This window comes from Balaenoptera acutorostrata, chromosome 13, assembly GCF_949987535.1.
Source record: "Balaenoptera acutorostrata chromosome 13, mBalAcu1.1, whole genome shotgun sequence".
Classification (NCBI taxonomy): Eukaryota; Metazoa; Chordata; class Mammalia; order Artiodactyla; family Balaenopteridae; genus Balaenoptera; species Balaenoptera acutorostrata.
The window spans coordinates 64,302,556-64,316,688 of NC_080076.1; the positions used below are offsets into that span (position 1 = coordinate 64,302,556).

General features: G+C 46.9%; 1 protein-coding gene across 34 annotated transcripts in view; it reads left to right on the forward strand.

Annotated features, from left to right (window-relative positions):
- PRELID3A (PRELI domain containing 3A) overlaps window positions 1-14,133 on the forward strand; it is a 206,880-nt gene that overhangs the window by 20,069 nt on the left and 172,678 nt on the right. For 31 of the 34 annotated variants that reach the window (XR_009005037.1, XM_057526516.1, XM_057526518.1 and 28 more), the window contains exon 1: window positions 6,527-6,640. The exons of the other annotated variants lie outside the window; for them this stretch is intronic. Coding sequence is in view for 30 of the 31 variants with exons in the window: in XM_057526516.1 (XP_057382499.1) it covers window positions 6,609-6,640 (32 nt within the window). In the remaining variant the exon portion in view is untranslated. Of the gene's footprint in view, window positions 1-6,526; window positions 6,641-14,133 lie in introns of those variants that run through there. 34 annotated transcript variants of the gene reach the window in all.

The window sequence follows — 14,133 nt, forward strand, 5'->3', positions numbered from 1 at the left end:
TTTATTTATGGCTGCATTGGGTCTTCGTGCGGGCTTTTCTCTAGTTGCAGTGAGCAGGGGCTACTCTTCATTGAGGTGCACGGGCTTCTTGTTGCGGAGCATGGGCTCTAGGCGCACGGGCTTTGGTAGTTGTGGCACGCGGGCTCAGTAGTTGTGGCTTGTGGGCTCTAGAGCGCAGGTTCAGTAGTTGTGGCACACAGGCTTAGTTGCTCCGTGGCATGTGAGATCTTCTCGGACCAGGGCTTGAACCCGTGTCTCCTGCATTGGCAGGCAGATTCTTAACCACTACGCCCCCAGGGAAGCCCTCACCACTACTATTTAACATTGTACTGGAAGTTCTAGCCAGATCAATTAGACAAGAAAAAGAAATATTAGGCATCCATATTGGAAAGGAAGAACACATGACATGATCCTAATTATAGAAAATCATAAACAATCCATTAAAAGTTACTAGAACTAATAAATAAATTCAGCAAAGTTGACGATACAAAATAGGGAGTGAAAGTCAATCTGTCATTCTCACTGCTTAAAGGTAATTTTCTTAGAGTTTTTTTTGGTGTGCTGTGTATGTGTCCATACAGTTTACATGTATTTACAAGCATATAAAGTATATTTTCATGTGAATGAAATTGTAGTTTATACACTTTGCTTTTCTGATTAACATATACTTTTGTATGTTAATAGCATATACTTCCACCCAGTTCTTTAATAAGCTTTCTGGTATTCTATGGGAAAAGTATAACAGTTTCTAACCAAGGGTCAGTTAGACTGCTTCCAATTTATTTGTATCTCAGATGCTACAATGAACATTATTATTGATGTATGTATATATATATATATATATATATATATATATATATATATATATATATATATATAATATACATACACACACACATGTGCCAATATATATTCAGAGGATGATATCCCAGCAGAGAACTTGCTTGGTAAACATTATTACAAAAAATAAATAAGTTACATGTGTTTGGGGGCTAGGACCCTGAGACGGCTCACACGAAGCTGTGCTGCACAATTTGTCCACCAGGTGGCAGGAGAGGTCTATTAATCTATTAGTCTATTAAAGACAACCGCGCATTGTGCATTCAGAAAACTTTTAAGTATCACAGGCTGGTCTGGATTTTTCTTCCTCCTAAATGATGTTACTGTTGTTCATCTATAACAATGCTAATTATTTTCTATAAGGTGAAGCTGATGTGATATTTTCCGCCTGTGGTCATGACTTGTGCTGCCGTTCCTGGTAATGTGCCTCAAGTAAAGGAATCTAAAGACACAATATTAATATCTCCTACATGAAAACAAGTAAGAGAGTGAATTACAACATCAAACCCTAACAATGCAAGTTTCATGAATGACAATAGCAGAACATTTAGAATATTCCTAGTCACCACTTTACTTGGTAGTGATCAAACATTTTTCTAAAACTGTTGGTCACAGTAGTGCACAAAAATCATAAAGTTCCTAGATTTTTCCTAGTTGTATCTTCTCGAGAGAAAACTGATGATTGTTTTGGACACCAGACCCCTTGGTCATAAGCCATCTTTGCAATGCCAGAGGCATAATGGGAATTGGATAGAATTAAAGTGCCCAGAAGCAGAAATAAGGAGCAAAAGTTAGACTGCTTATTGTAGAGACTTACTTCAGGAATTGTATTTAAGGGTTGGGAAGAGGAATTAATTACATAGAAACATATACCATAGAAAGTAAAAGCTCACAGGCATATACTGTTTTAATAAAACATGAGAATATCTTGGCTGTGTTGAGGTTCAGGATAGTTCTGACTCTGGTTAGAGAACTTGTCTCTGGATACCAATAATATTCCCACATAGGATCTTGGAAGATCTAGATGTTGATGGTGCCGGCTGGAATCCTGCCCTTCTGCCCTCTTGTTCTAACTGCATGGAGGGTTGAGGAATCCCTGTAAGTCAGATCTTCATGATCATTGTATTTCAGGATCAATTAAACATCACAGCCTAATGAAGAATATCCATGACAGTGGGAAAGGAACGGCTCCAAAAGTTCTTCAAAACTCCTGGGAGATTTGAAGAGAACAATGCTGGGAGATTGATTTTCTCTCTAAATTAAAAAGCTATTCTGGTACAGCAGTTTTCAAAGTTATTTATTTTTAGCAGCAGACTCTTGTAAAAGTGAAATTTTGACACCGAATCTCAATATATAAAATGTGAATAGATTAACAAAAAAGACTAGGACCACCGGTTGAAAAGCCTCTCAATTTACCCCACAGGTGACCCACAAAGGCACTAGGATTTCCTAAACTCGACCAGGTGTCTCTGCAGTGGTGACAACAGATGGAGCCCCACCCACCCTGGCCAACCTGCTCCCAGGTTCATGATGCCCTTGGAGTCATCCTTGACTCACTGAACAGGCACTTATCCGGAGCTCACTGTTTGCCAGATACCGGGACTGAGCGTGGGCACACAGAAATGAGCCAGGCCTGGTCCCATCCCAGAGCTCAGTCTAGTGCAGGACGCCTTTCCAAACTCCAGAGCGCTGTGATTGCCTCGGCTGCTCATTAACAATGCCTGTTCCTGGGCCTCACCCCAGAGGTAACAATTCAAAAGCTAAGAGAGAGGTCGAGCCTAGACACCTGCTTCCTTAATAAGCATAATCTGGTGGGAGAGACAGAAACACAAACTGGTGCAGTAATTATAAAACAGTGTGCTGAGAGTAACGATGGAGGTATCAGGAGCAGCCGCAGGAGGGCGAGGGGGCCGAGGAGCACCCCAGGGCACGGCCAAACAGAGCTCTGGAGGGGGTGTGGCAGGGTGATGGGACACCGCTCTGAGGGGCCAGCTAGGGAGCTGTGCAGGAACCCGGAGAGGGTGATGCTGGACGGAGCCATGTCAGCAGTCAGCAGGGATGGTGACAGCAATACTAACCACGGTCATGTACTCTGTTCTCATTAATTCCCACAAGTCCCAAAGGACTTTTTGGTTTTTTTTACTAGTAACGTTCCCATGTCAAGGATGATGATACTGACATTTGGAGAGGTTAGCAATTTGCAGCATGGGAGCCAGGACTGGAACCCAGGTTTGTTCCTCTTCAAACCCATGCCTTCAGCTACAACTATTAAATCGTATTGGCTCTTAAAGAATGCGGAAGAAGTAAGGGATTAAAACAATCTAGAAGAGGTAAATCCCAAAGGACTCGATGTTTGTTTGGATGTAGGGGTCCAGGTCTAGCTTGGGATGCCTGGGTGATGCCAGGGACCTGGGCAGTGCATCCTAGCGGAGGAGTCTGTTTAAGTGGGAGATTCGTGGCCATGCTGCGTTTGAAGTAGGACCTAGAGAACGCCCCGTGGGCAACTGGACAGATGGGTAGGAATGAGATGGAGAGGCAGGCCGGGGACTTAGTGGAAACCAGGACGCTCAGTGAGTCACTCAGGGAGCAGGTGTAGAGGGAGAAGAACAGAGAGGGAAGAGGCGTGTGTCCTGGGAAGGACCAGTGCAGAGGATGCAGACGGAGCAGAGGTCCCAGGAGAGAAAGCCCAGTACTTCTCATGCAGCACAGAGGCCTGGGGGAGGGGGACAGAACAGCACCCGTTGGACTGGAAGTGCAATGGTTACTGATGACTAACGAGAGGTTCCGGGAGCCCGTTCCAACCTGCGGTGGAATACATAGCAGTAAAGGAGCAGGAAGAGCAGATGCGGACTCCTGCTTTGAAAGGTTTAGATGTGAAGTGGGGCACAGCTCCCAAGATGCTGTGTGGTGGGGCCAGGGGTCTCCACTTCTAACAGGCTCCTGGGCAGCTCTGCTGCTCCTGGACCAGACTTGGTGGAACAGAGTGAAACGGTGGTCTTTGACCAAAAATGGAGGTAGCAGTATAGACTTGAAGCCGGGTGTGACGTTCATCTGTGTTCAACAGGCATTGATTTATTGTGTGCCTATTGGGTTTCTGACTCTGGAAGTAACAAGGATAATGATAACCTAGTTCCTGATGGTCATAACACGTGGTGGTAAGTCTCAGATGCAAGTACGTACAAGTAGTGATGGAACCACAGAGGTGCTGACACCTGAGCCAGGCTTGGCCGCTGGGACCCAACAGCTGTGTGTGAGATGGCTTTGAAGGCAAGGCGGGTGCAGGTCACAGTGGGCCTGGAGGCCACCCTCACTGTGCTCCTGCCCTCAGGCCCCAGCTCCACCACTAAGTAGTGTCTCTACAGAGATGTTTCCTGGTTAGGGTCTTGGTTTCCCCACAAACTCTCACTGCAATGTCTTCTGTCACCATTGGCCCAATTTCTTCAGCCTCATGCTCAATCGTGTTTGTGGAAAATGCTGATTGTAAATGATGATGCTTTTTTTTTTTTTAAACTTTTTTTCCAGTGGTTTGAGAGATGGCAATTTATTTATTATTTATTTATCTATTTATTTATTTATTTATGGCTGCATTGGATCTTCGTTGCTGCGCGCGGGCTTTTCTCTAGTTGCGGTGAGCGGGGGCTACTCTTCATTGCAGTGCACGGGCTTCTTATTGCGGTGGCTTCTCTTGTTGCACAGCGCAGGCCATAGGCACGAGGGCTTCAGTAGTTGTGGCACGCAGGCTCAGTAGTTGTGGCTCGCGGGCTCTAGAGCGCAGGCTCAGTAGTTGTGGCACACGGGCTTAGTTGCTCCACAGTATGTGGGATCTTCCCGGACCAGGGCTCAAACCTGTGTCCCCTGTGTTGGCAGGCAGATTCTTAACCACTGTGCCACCAGGGAAGTCCAATGATGATGCTTTTTAAAGCCAGAATTACAGCACTGAGCTCAGAGCCCAGCACAGGGAGTGTTCAATAGCTGGCCACAATGGCCAGTCACTGCAGCATGGCTGTGGGGGATTCACCTCAGCTCTGCCCTCAGAGTGTGATCACTCGGCACACTTTTACACCTCCTCAAACCCCAGTCTGCTCGCTAATAAAATGGGCAGCAGCGCTGACATGGGAAGATCGCCGTGAGGTTAGAGCGCAGGTGGCAAAGGTGGAGTGTGTGGAGCGTGGAGATGGTGGGGCCAGGGTCCTAGCCCAGGTCTTTGGGCTGCTTCTGCTCTCTCCCCACTTCACTGACACATCGCACAGGTAGGCTCGGGATGACCGCTCGCTGTGGGTGTTGCGCTGGGTGCTGCCCTTACACCCCAGCTCTTTCTGCAGAGGGTCACCCTCTTCTCAAACTAGCATCTCGCTCCTCTGCATTTGAACTGTATTTGTGGTAGTGCAGGGTAAATACAAATCTAGAGTAAAAATGATTTTTCCTGAGTGCAAAAGGGAAAGGGTCTCTCCTTTACCCTTTCTTAAAGCATCTACTCTAAAACACTTCTAAGTTGTCTTTTTGAGATCTAGGTAAATGTTTTTATTTATTTTTAATTAAAAAAAAACTTTTTTGGCTGCGTTGGGTCCTCGTTGCTGCGCGCGGGCTTTCTCTAGTTGCGGCGAGCGGGGGCTACTCTTCGTTGCGGTGCCTGTGCTTCTCATTGCAGTGGCTTCTCTTGTTGCGGAGCACGGGCTCTAGGTGCGCGGGTTTCAGTAGTTGTGGCACGGGAGGTCAATAGTTGTGGTTTGTGGGCTCTAGAGCATGCGGGCTTCAGTAGTTGTGGCGCATAGGCTCAGTAGTTGTGGCTTGCAGGCTCTAGAGTGCAGGATCAGTAGTTGTGGCACACGGGCTTAATTGCTCTGCGGCATGAGGGATCTTCCTGGACCAGGGCTCGAACCCATGTCCCCTGAATTGGCAGGCGGATTCTTAACCGCTGCGCCACCAGCGAAGTCCTATGTGAATATTTTTAAAGGCTAAGTAGGCCTTTGGCCAGTTGAAGAACCCAGGAATGTTTTTTCTCAGGGACATGGGAGCCATCCTTTTGAAACATTAGCCTAACTTACAGGGAGCACCTGGCTTCAGGCTGCAACCCTACCTCCTATGGGAATGAGAAATATATTTCTCCTTTGGACAAAGACAAGTAGCGAACCCAAGTGGCCACTCCAGTTGCCGGGTTAATTTAGGATGAGCTCTGACAAGCGGTGCTGTCAGTCCGCTCACTTGACATCCGGGTCTCTAGGGTCGCACCTGCCTGGCTACATAAAGGGGTTGGATTTCGTGGGGTCTTCAAACCCCGCAGCGGACTGCCTGCGAGGGGCCTCACGTTCTGGTTTAAGGCCTTTCCACACCTGCTGCTTCCTTCCCCGCCCCACTCCGCGGAGAGACTTGTTGGGCTGGTGGAACACACTGTTCCTTATTCTTCCCAACAGTGGGAACCAGCATGGCTGGAAGGAGCTTTGGGAAAATTTGGACCACCTGACCAGTAGGAATGAGCCCCGCCCCCATCCCCCGCAGTGGCTCCGGGGGGCCTCGCCCCGCCCCCCCCGCCCCCCGCTGTGTAGTCGGTGTCTGCCTCGGGCACGGCTACTGCCAGTCCCTCCGCGCAGCCGTGGTGCCGCCGCTCTCGTGATGGGCGGGCGCCCCGCCCAGTCCCGACCCGCCCACTCCCTAAATGCCTGGCACATCGCGTCCACACGCCCCGCCCCCCGCGGAGCGGAGCATCCAGGCCCTGGAGCTTCCCCGGGCCTGTAGCACCCCGGGACGGGACGCGCTCTGTGTGGGCGGCGATGAGGGTCTGGAGCTCAGAGCATGTGTTCGGGTGAGCCGGCTGCGGCCGCAGTGGGTCCAGACTGGCCTGGGCCTGGGCCGCGGCCTCCGGGAAGGGCGGGCTCTGTCCCTCGTTGGGCCGCGCTGCGGGCAGTGACCTGAAAGGGCCCGGGGTGGGGGGACCGCGTCTTCGCCCCCGCCGGCCTGGCCTCACCTCGCGCGGGGCTGTCACAAGGGGCGGGGGCGGGACCTGCCGAGTGGCTGATCACGGCCTCCAGAGGGAGCCGGCGTGGGCACGTGGGGGCTTTGGCCCTGAATGCACTGTGGGCACGGAAAGCCTCCAGCTGATTAAAAGTGCCCTCGTGACCTAGGCGGTATTTTCTCTTGTCACTTTATCTGTGACACTCTGAGCTCATTCTTTCATATTTTTTAAAGGAACTAAGATATTTAAATTTCTTGATCCCACTTAGAACAGCATTTCGTTTTTTAATTTAAAAAAATACTGCATGAAATAGAATTGTCATCCTTTGGCCTTTTCATGTAAAATTATAATGAAAATTTATCAGTGGGTTAAAAACCTCCAAAATTATTTTAATGAAATCTTTAGACTTGATGGGATCCAATTTTAGTGTTGATTTTTGTACAGCCTGCAGCCTGTAGAAAAATCTCATCTGGGGTTCCATTCCCAGACTGACTCCAGCGATTTTCTCAGTTCTCCCAAAGATGGGGCATGGCGGGCACTATCTGGATGCAGAGGGGACAGGTTAAGTTCCTGCAGATGGTGGATGCCCAGGCTGTGCAGCTCAGGCCAGGACTGCCCTACAAATTCAGGAAATGTTGGTCGACAAGCAGAAGTGAATTGTCAGCTGTGAAAAGTCACTATTGATAATATTCACCCATTTAAATCATACAATTCAACGACTTTTAGTAAATTTACATAGTTGTACAACATCTCCGTAGTCCAGTTTTAGAACATTTCCTCATCCTGCAAAGACCCCTCATGCCCATCTGCAGTCACTCTCCACTCCTCTCCCCAGCCAGATCAGTATCTGCTTCCTGTTTCTATGGATTTGCCTTTTCTGGACACTTCACATAAATGCAGTCATACACCAAACCGTCTTCTGTGTCTGGCTGCTTTCACTTAGCATGATTGTTGAGGTTCATCCATGTGGTAGTGTGCATCCTTGCTTCAACCCTCACTTCATTCATTTTGTGTCCCTGGCGCGTAGTAGGTGCTCAGAGAGGGACCAAGGAATATCCTGGGGAGCAGATGTCCTTTGAAATGAGGGCGACTGTCCACCAGAGGAATTCCCGTCAACCCCTGAGCTCCTGTGGACTGGGCACAGATCTCCTCCCATTGATTTTTGAACTTAAACGCTAAGCGCCATGATGAGAATTGACAAATGTGGAAGACAGCTGTGGGGAGGTCACGCGGCTGCCAGGGCGGGTGACATGATGCTGTGTGGCAGCATCACATCTGCAGGACGGTACAGATTTGGAAGCCTGGCTTTCTAGCTGAGCTTACCGTGGAGTTTTCCCCTTGCTTAGTCCCTTGAAATCCCTGATTTTTTTCCTCTGAGGATTACACACCTTTTTCTTTCTGTACTTGTTTTCTTTTTATATGTTTGTTGAATATTTGATTGGAAATTAATAAATTTACTCTTGAAAGGCCAAAAATAATCAGGCACAAAGACTCTAAAAAATCTTTTTTATTGAAATACAGTTGATTTACAATGTTGTATTAGTCCCCCCCACCCCCTGCCGCACCACAGACATGTGGGATCTTAGTTCCCTGACCAGGGCACAAAGTGCGCCCCTGCAGTAGAAGCATGGAGTCTCAACCACTGGACCACCAGGGAAGTCCAACAATGTTGTATTTGTTTTAGGTGTACTGCAAAGTGATTCAGAGATATATATATATACTCTTTTTTAGATCCTTTTCCATTATAGGTTATTACAAGATGCTGAGTATAGTTCCCTGTGCTATACACAGGTCCTTGTTGGTTATGTATTTTATATATAGCAGTGTGTATATTTTAATTCCCAACTCCTAATTTAATTTCCTACCTTCCCCGTTTGGTAATCATAAGTTTGTTTTCTATGTCTGTGAGTCTATTTCTGTTTTGTAAATAAGTTCATTTGTATCATTTTTTATTAGATTCCACATATAAGCAATATCATATGATATTTGTCTTTGCTTGACTTTTACTTCACTTTGTATGATAATCTCCAGGTCCATCCATGTTGCTGCAAATGACATTACTTCATTCTTTTGTATAGCTGAATAGTATTCTGTCGTGTACGTATACCACATCTTCTTTATCCATTCATCTTTAGATGGACATTTAGGTTGCTTCCATATCTTGGCTATTGTAAATAGTGCTGCAGTGAACATTGGGGTGCATGTATCTTTTAGAATTATAGTTTTCTCTGATATATGCCCAGGAATGGGATTGCAGGATCATATGGTAACTTTATTTTTAGTTTTTTGAGGAACATCCCTACTGTTTTCCATAGTGGCTGCACCAATTTACATTTGCACAAACAGTGTAAGAGGGTTCCCTTTTCTCCACACCCTCTCCAGCATTTGTTATTTGTAGACTTTTTAATGATGGCCGCTCTGACTGGTGTGAGGTGGTACCTCATTGTAGTCTTGATTTACATTTCTCTAATGATTAACAATGTTGAGCATCTTTTCATGTGCCTATTGGCCATCTGTATGTCTTCTTTGGAGAAATGTCTATTTAGGTCTTCTGCCCATTTTTTGATTGGGTTTTTTGTTGTTGTTGTTATTGAGCTATATGAGCTGTTTGTATATTTTGGAAATTAATCAGTTGCATCGTTTGCAAAATTTTCTCCCATTCCGTAGGTTGTCTTTTTGTTTCGTGTTGTTTCCTTTGCTAGGGCACGAAAGCTTTTGAGTCAAGTTTTCCTCCATTGTTCACACACCGAAGAAACCCTGGGCACTGGAGATCAGACAGAGCTGAGAGCAGTATAAACTCCCACAGAAATGGAGAGCCCTTTAGTTTCAAGTAGATTAAATAGTAGTGGAAAATATAGGACCGAAATAGAAACACATAGAAAGGGGCACTTAAAAATTAACAGGTTTGTAAATGCAGGTTTATAAATCCCATCCTTACAGCATTGACTGAGGTTTCAGGTGGACTATAACAAAATGTTTAATAACAGCCAGTATGAGTAGATTCCCAGCAGAGTCAAGGCCGTACACTGCTTGGATTCCAGCAGCTCCCAGGAGAGGTCTCTAGTAGGCAGTGTCCCTCTCAGGGAAGTAAGGAGGAGAGGCTGCCCTAAAGCAGGCTTGCTCTCTGGTCAGGAGGAGGGAACCCCCTCCCTTTTTAAATAAGAGAAATGGAATGTTACAGGTAGGAGGTGAAGTGCCCACTGTCCCCTCCTAGTGCTGTTCCCTCCTCTCTCTCACAGGCGGTCCTGATTGTGAACCTGGTGGGTAGCCTCCTGAAGGTATATGTTCCATAAACAAAATGTAGTATTGTTTGTTTTTTTAAAATAGAAATCACTGGCACCATCTTGTACAGATCTTTTCAGTTTCCCTTCTTCTCAACAGTGTGTTCCTGAGATCTGTGTGTGTGTGTGTGTGTATCTGTTTGAGATCTGGGTGTGTGCACGTACACACACACATTTGTATCTCAGCTGTATAATATTCTAATATTCCATTTATTCCATAAAGAATATGTCACCATTTTTTCTTTCTCTTATTGAAGGGACATTGTTTCCCCCTTATTACAAATCATGTTGTGGTGACCACTCCTGTGTATATTTCTGGGTCACTTAATCAAGGGCCTGCTTAGGCCAGAAATCCTCAAACTCGTCAGCAGTAGGACCTCTTTACACTCTTAGAAAATATTGGGGACCCAAACAGTGTTTGTTTATGTGGGTTAAATCTACTAATATTTACCATATTAGAAATTAAAATGGATAAATTTTAAAATATTTATTAATTTATTAAAATTAACAGTAATAAACCCATTACATTAACATAAGTAACATTTCTTAAATTTAAAAAACCTGTAGTTTCCAAAACCCCTCAAAGTAGTAAGAGTGGCACTGTTTTGTTTATTTTTTCTCAATTTCTATAATGTCGGGCTGCATAGATCCTTTTTTTATTGTCAACAGATTTTATTTTTTTAATTTTTAATTTTATTAAAAAATAATTTAATTAATTAATTAATTTCTTGGCTGCGTCGGGTCTTAGTTGCGGCACGCGGAATCTTCGTTGCAGCATGTGGGATCTTTCATTGCAGCACCCAAGCTTCTCTCTAGTGGCACACGGGCTCCAGAGCGTGTGGGCTCTGTAGGTGCGGCACGTGGGCTCTCTAGTTGAGGCACACAGGCTCAGTAGTTGTGGTGCGCAGGCTTAGTTGCCCCGTGGCACGTGGGATCTTAGTTCTCCGACCAGGGATCCAACCCGTGTCACCTGCATTGGAAGGCGGATTCTTTACCACTGCACTACCAGGGAGGTCCCTGCATGGACACTAACTTGATGGTCCTGTCGGCTTCTGCATTCAGTGTTTGCAGTCTGTTGTTTTGGCTGAAGTAAATGATTAAAATCCAGCCTCACACTGTATGTGAGTAAAACCTAGTTGGCAAAGATATTTCAAAAGTCTTTAAAAATAGTCGTGGTTGTTCTTTGCTACTGCAACGAAACAAGCAGTAGTTTCTCAAATTAATTGCAGTGTAAAATCTGACACCACGAAGACCAGAGTAACTGGCCCGTCTCGTACTTTGAATGAGTCCTTCTCCCATGTGATCTGTGACGTCTTGCACTGGTCACTTGGCTGTGTGGGTCACCGGGTACAGTGTGGGGCAAGCAGCAGTTCCATGGTAGTGATGCAAGTTTTCTAAAATTCCAGTTTTCACTTAGAAGCTCAAGTTTTGTCTTTGGCAGCAAATGCCATCAGGTGTTTTCCTCCAAGTGACAGGCTCACTTCATTAATCTTTGAGAAAATGCCTGTCCGACACCCACGTCTGAGTGACCACAGTTTGTGGTCAGTTGTTTCAAGGAGAAGTGGTGGCTGGGGAAGCACAGTAGCTGGGCTGCCACCCCTGTGGCTGCCAGTGCTTCCCGACCAGCGAGGCCTCCCGCGTCCTTTCTGTGCCCTCGCTCAGAACCAGGGATCCAGGTGTAGTAAAATGAGTCCTTTTACTCTCTCATCAGGGATGGGCCCTGAGTGCACAGCTCAGCAGTGACCACCGTGCAGCCTTGGCCCAGCTGTCACTCCTGGGGAGAGGCTGGCAGTCTGTGGCCTGACTCAGGCTCCTGCAGCTTCAGCTGATGTCGTGCAGCCAGAAGGGCAGGCCCTCCCAGCAGTGCCCAGGCTCCCGGGGGGGCCAGAGGGCCCAGCTTTGCGGGCCTTGCTCCAATAACCACTGGGCTGGCCCGGGATCTCTTGGGGTCTGAGCACTTTTCCTTTATCTTTTTTTAAAAAATATATATTTTCTTTATTTCATTTCATTTCCATTCCATTTCATTTTATTTTATTTTTTTATTTCATCGCGCTGGGTCTTAGTTGCGGCAGGCGGGCTTTCTTTTTTTTTTAAAATAAATTTATTTATTTATTTATTTATTTTTGGCTGTGTTGGGTCTTCATTGCTGCACGCGGGCTTTCTCTAGTTGCGGCGAGTGGGGGCTACTCTTTGTTGCGGTGTGTGGGCTTCTCATTGCGGTGGCTTCTCTTGTTGCAGAGCACAGGCTCTAGGTGCGGGGGCTTCAGTAGTTGTGGCACGCAGGCTCAGTAGTTGTGGCTCGCAGGCTGTAGAGCGCAGGCTCAGTAGTTGTGGTGCACAGGCTTAGCTGCTCCACAGTATGTGGGATCTTCCTGGACCAGGGCTCGAACCTGTGTCCCCTGCATTGGCAGGCGGATTCTTAACCACTGCACCACCAGGGAAGTCCCCACGCAGGCTTTCTTAGTTGCGGCTCATGGGCTCCTCACCTGTGGCCCGCAAGCCGCTTAGTTGTGGCATGTGAACTCCCAGCTGCAGCCTGTGGGATCCAGTTCCCTGACCAGGGATCAAACCTGGGCCCCCTGCATTGGGAGAGCAGGATCCTAACCACTGTGCCACCGGTGAAGTCCCTCCTTCAATTTTTTTTTTTTTTGGACTCCTTATTATGCACGTTATGCAAGAGTGGAGACTGGAATAATGAGTGCAGTGCCCTCCTGCAGGCTAACAGTGCCTCTCACAGATGTCTGGTCTCACGTGCCCCCATCCCCTGCTCCTTCCCCTGGGTTGTTGTAGGCAGGTCCCAGGCACCCTGTGTCCTCACCCCACTTCCTATTTCCAACACCCTCGCTGAGCGTAGAGTTGTCTTGTTCTTCCTCTCCAATGCCCCCAAGTGGGACCAGCAATTGCCCCCTCCCTGGCTGCCAGCCCAGCCGTGTGCCCCCAGCCCCCAGTGCTGCTGCTGGCCCGTTCCTGCAGCACGGGCACAGAGGCCTCCCTGGTGCGGCTCACAGGCCACCATGCTCACCGTGAGCCTCGGCCAAGGCCGGGGACCTTTATCCCGAGGATAAACTTCAGCAAGTCTCCCTTCTGCCTCTCCCAGGAGTGGGGCCCGTTCACATGTCCACCTGCAGGCCTGGCTTCATGCTCTCCCACGTCCTCCCGACACTTGACATTGCCAGACTTTTCAGCTTTTGCCAGTCAAATGAGTATTGGGCTATTTTCTTTAACCAAGAAGTGTGTGATACTGACTTGTGTACTTAAACCTTGTAATTTAAAAAATATTATTTTTAAAAATAAATAAATGTATTTATTTATTTAGTTTTGGCTGCGTTGGGTCTTCATTGCTGCGTGTGGGCTTTCTCTAGTTGTGGCGAGTGGAGGCTACTCTTCATTGCTGTGCGCGGGCTTCTCATTGTGGTGGCTTTTCTTGTTGTGGAGCACGGCCTCTAGGCGCATGGGCTTCAGTAGCTGTGGCACACAGGCTCAGTAGTTGTGGCACACAGGCTTAGTTGCTCCGCGGTATGCAAGATCTTCCCAGACCAGGGATCGAACCCGTGTTCCCTGCATTGGCAGGCGGATTCCTAACCACTGCGCCACCAGGAAAGTCCCTAAAAAATATTACTATGTTTATCTTTTTCCTTCATCCTGTTGATGTCTGGAAATTATTTTTTATGTGTTTTAAGCATATTGTATTTAGTTGAAATCATCAATTAGAAAGATGCAAAGTTTCTATATAAAAGAAGCATTGTGTGATATGTGCTTAATACAAATATTTATCAACTTTTAGATAATTTCAAGTAATTTTAGAAGGCAAACCCTATTCTGCCTCAAGTAATGATTTTTATGGGAACTACTCTGGGGAACTTGACTTACAAAGCTCACAGCTTATTTCACTGGGCAGCCTCCATCCCCCGCCTCTGCTCTCATGAGTATGTGGATTCTCCCTCCTTCCCCAGAATTGTCGACTGTGCCCCTGACAGTTCTTTTCCTGAGAAGAAAGGCTCCCTGTCCCCTGCAGAGTGATCAGGACCAGCCTCATCTCTGCTCCTTTATTCCTTTATGTTG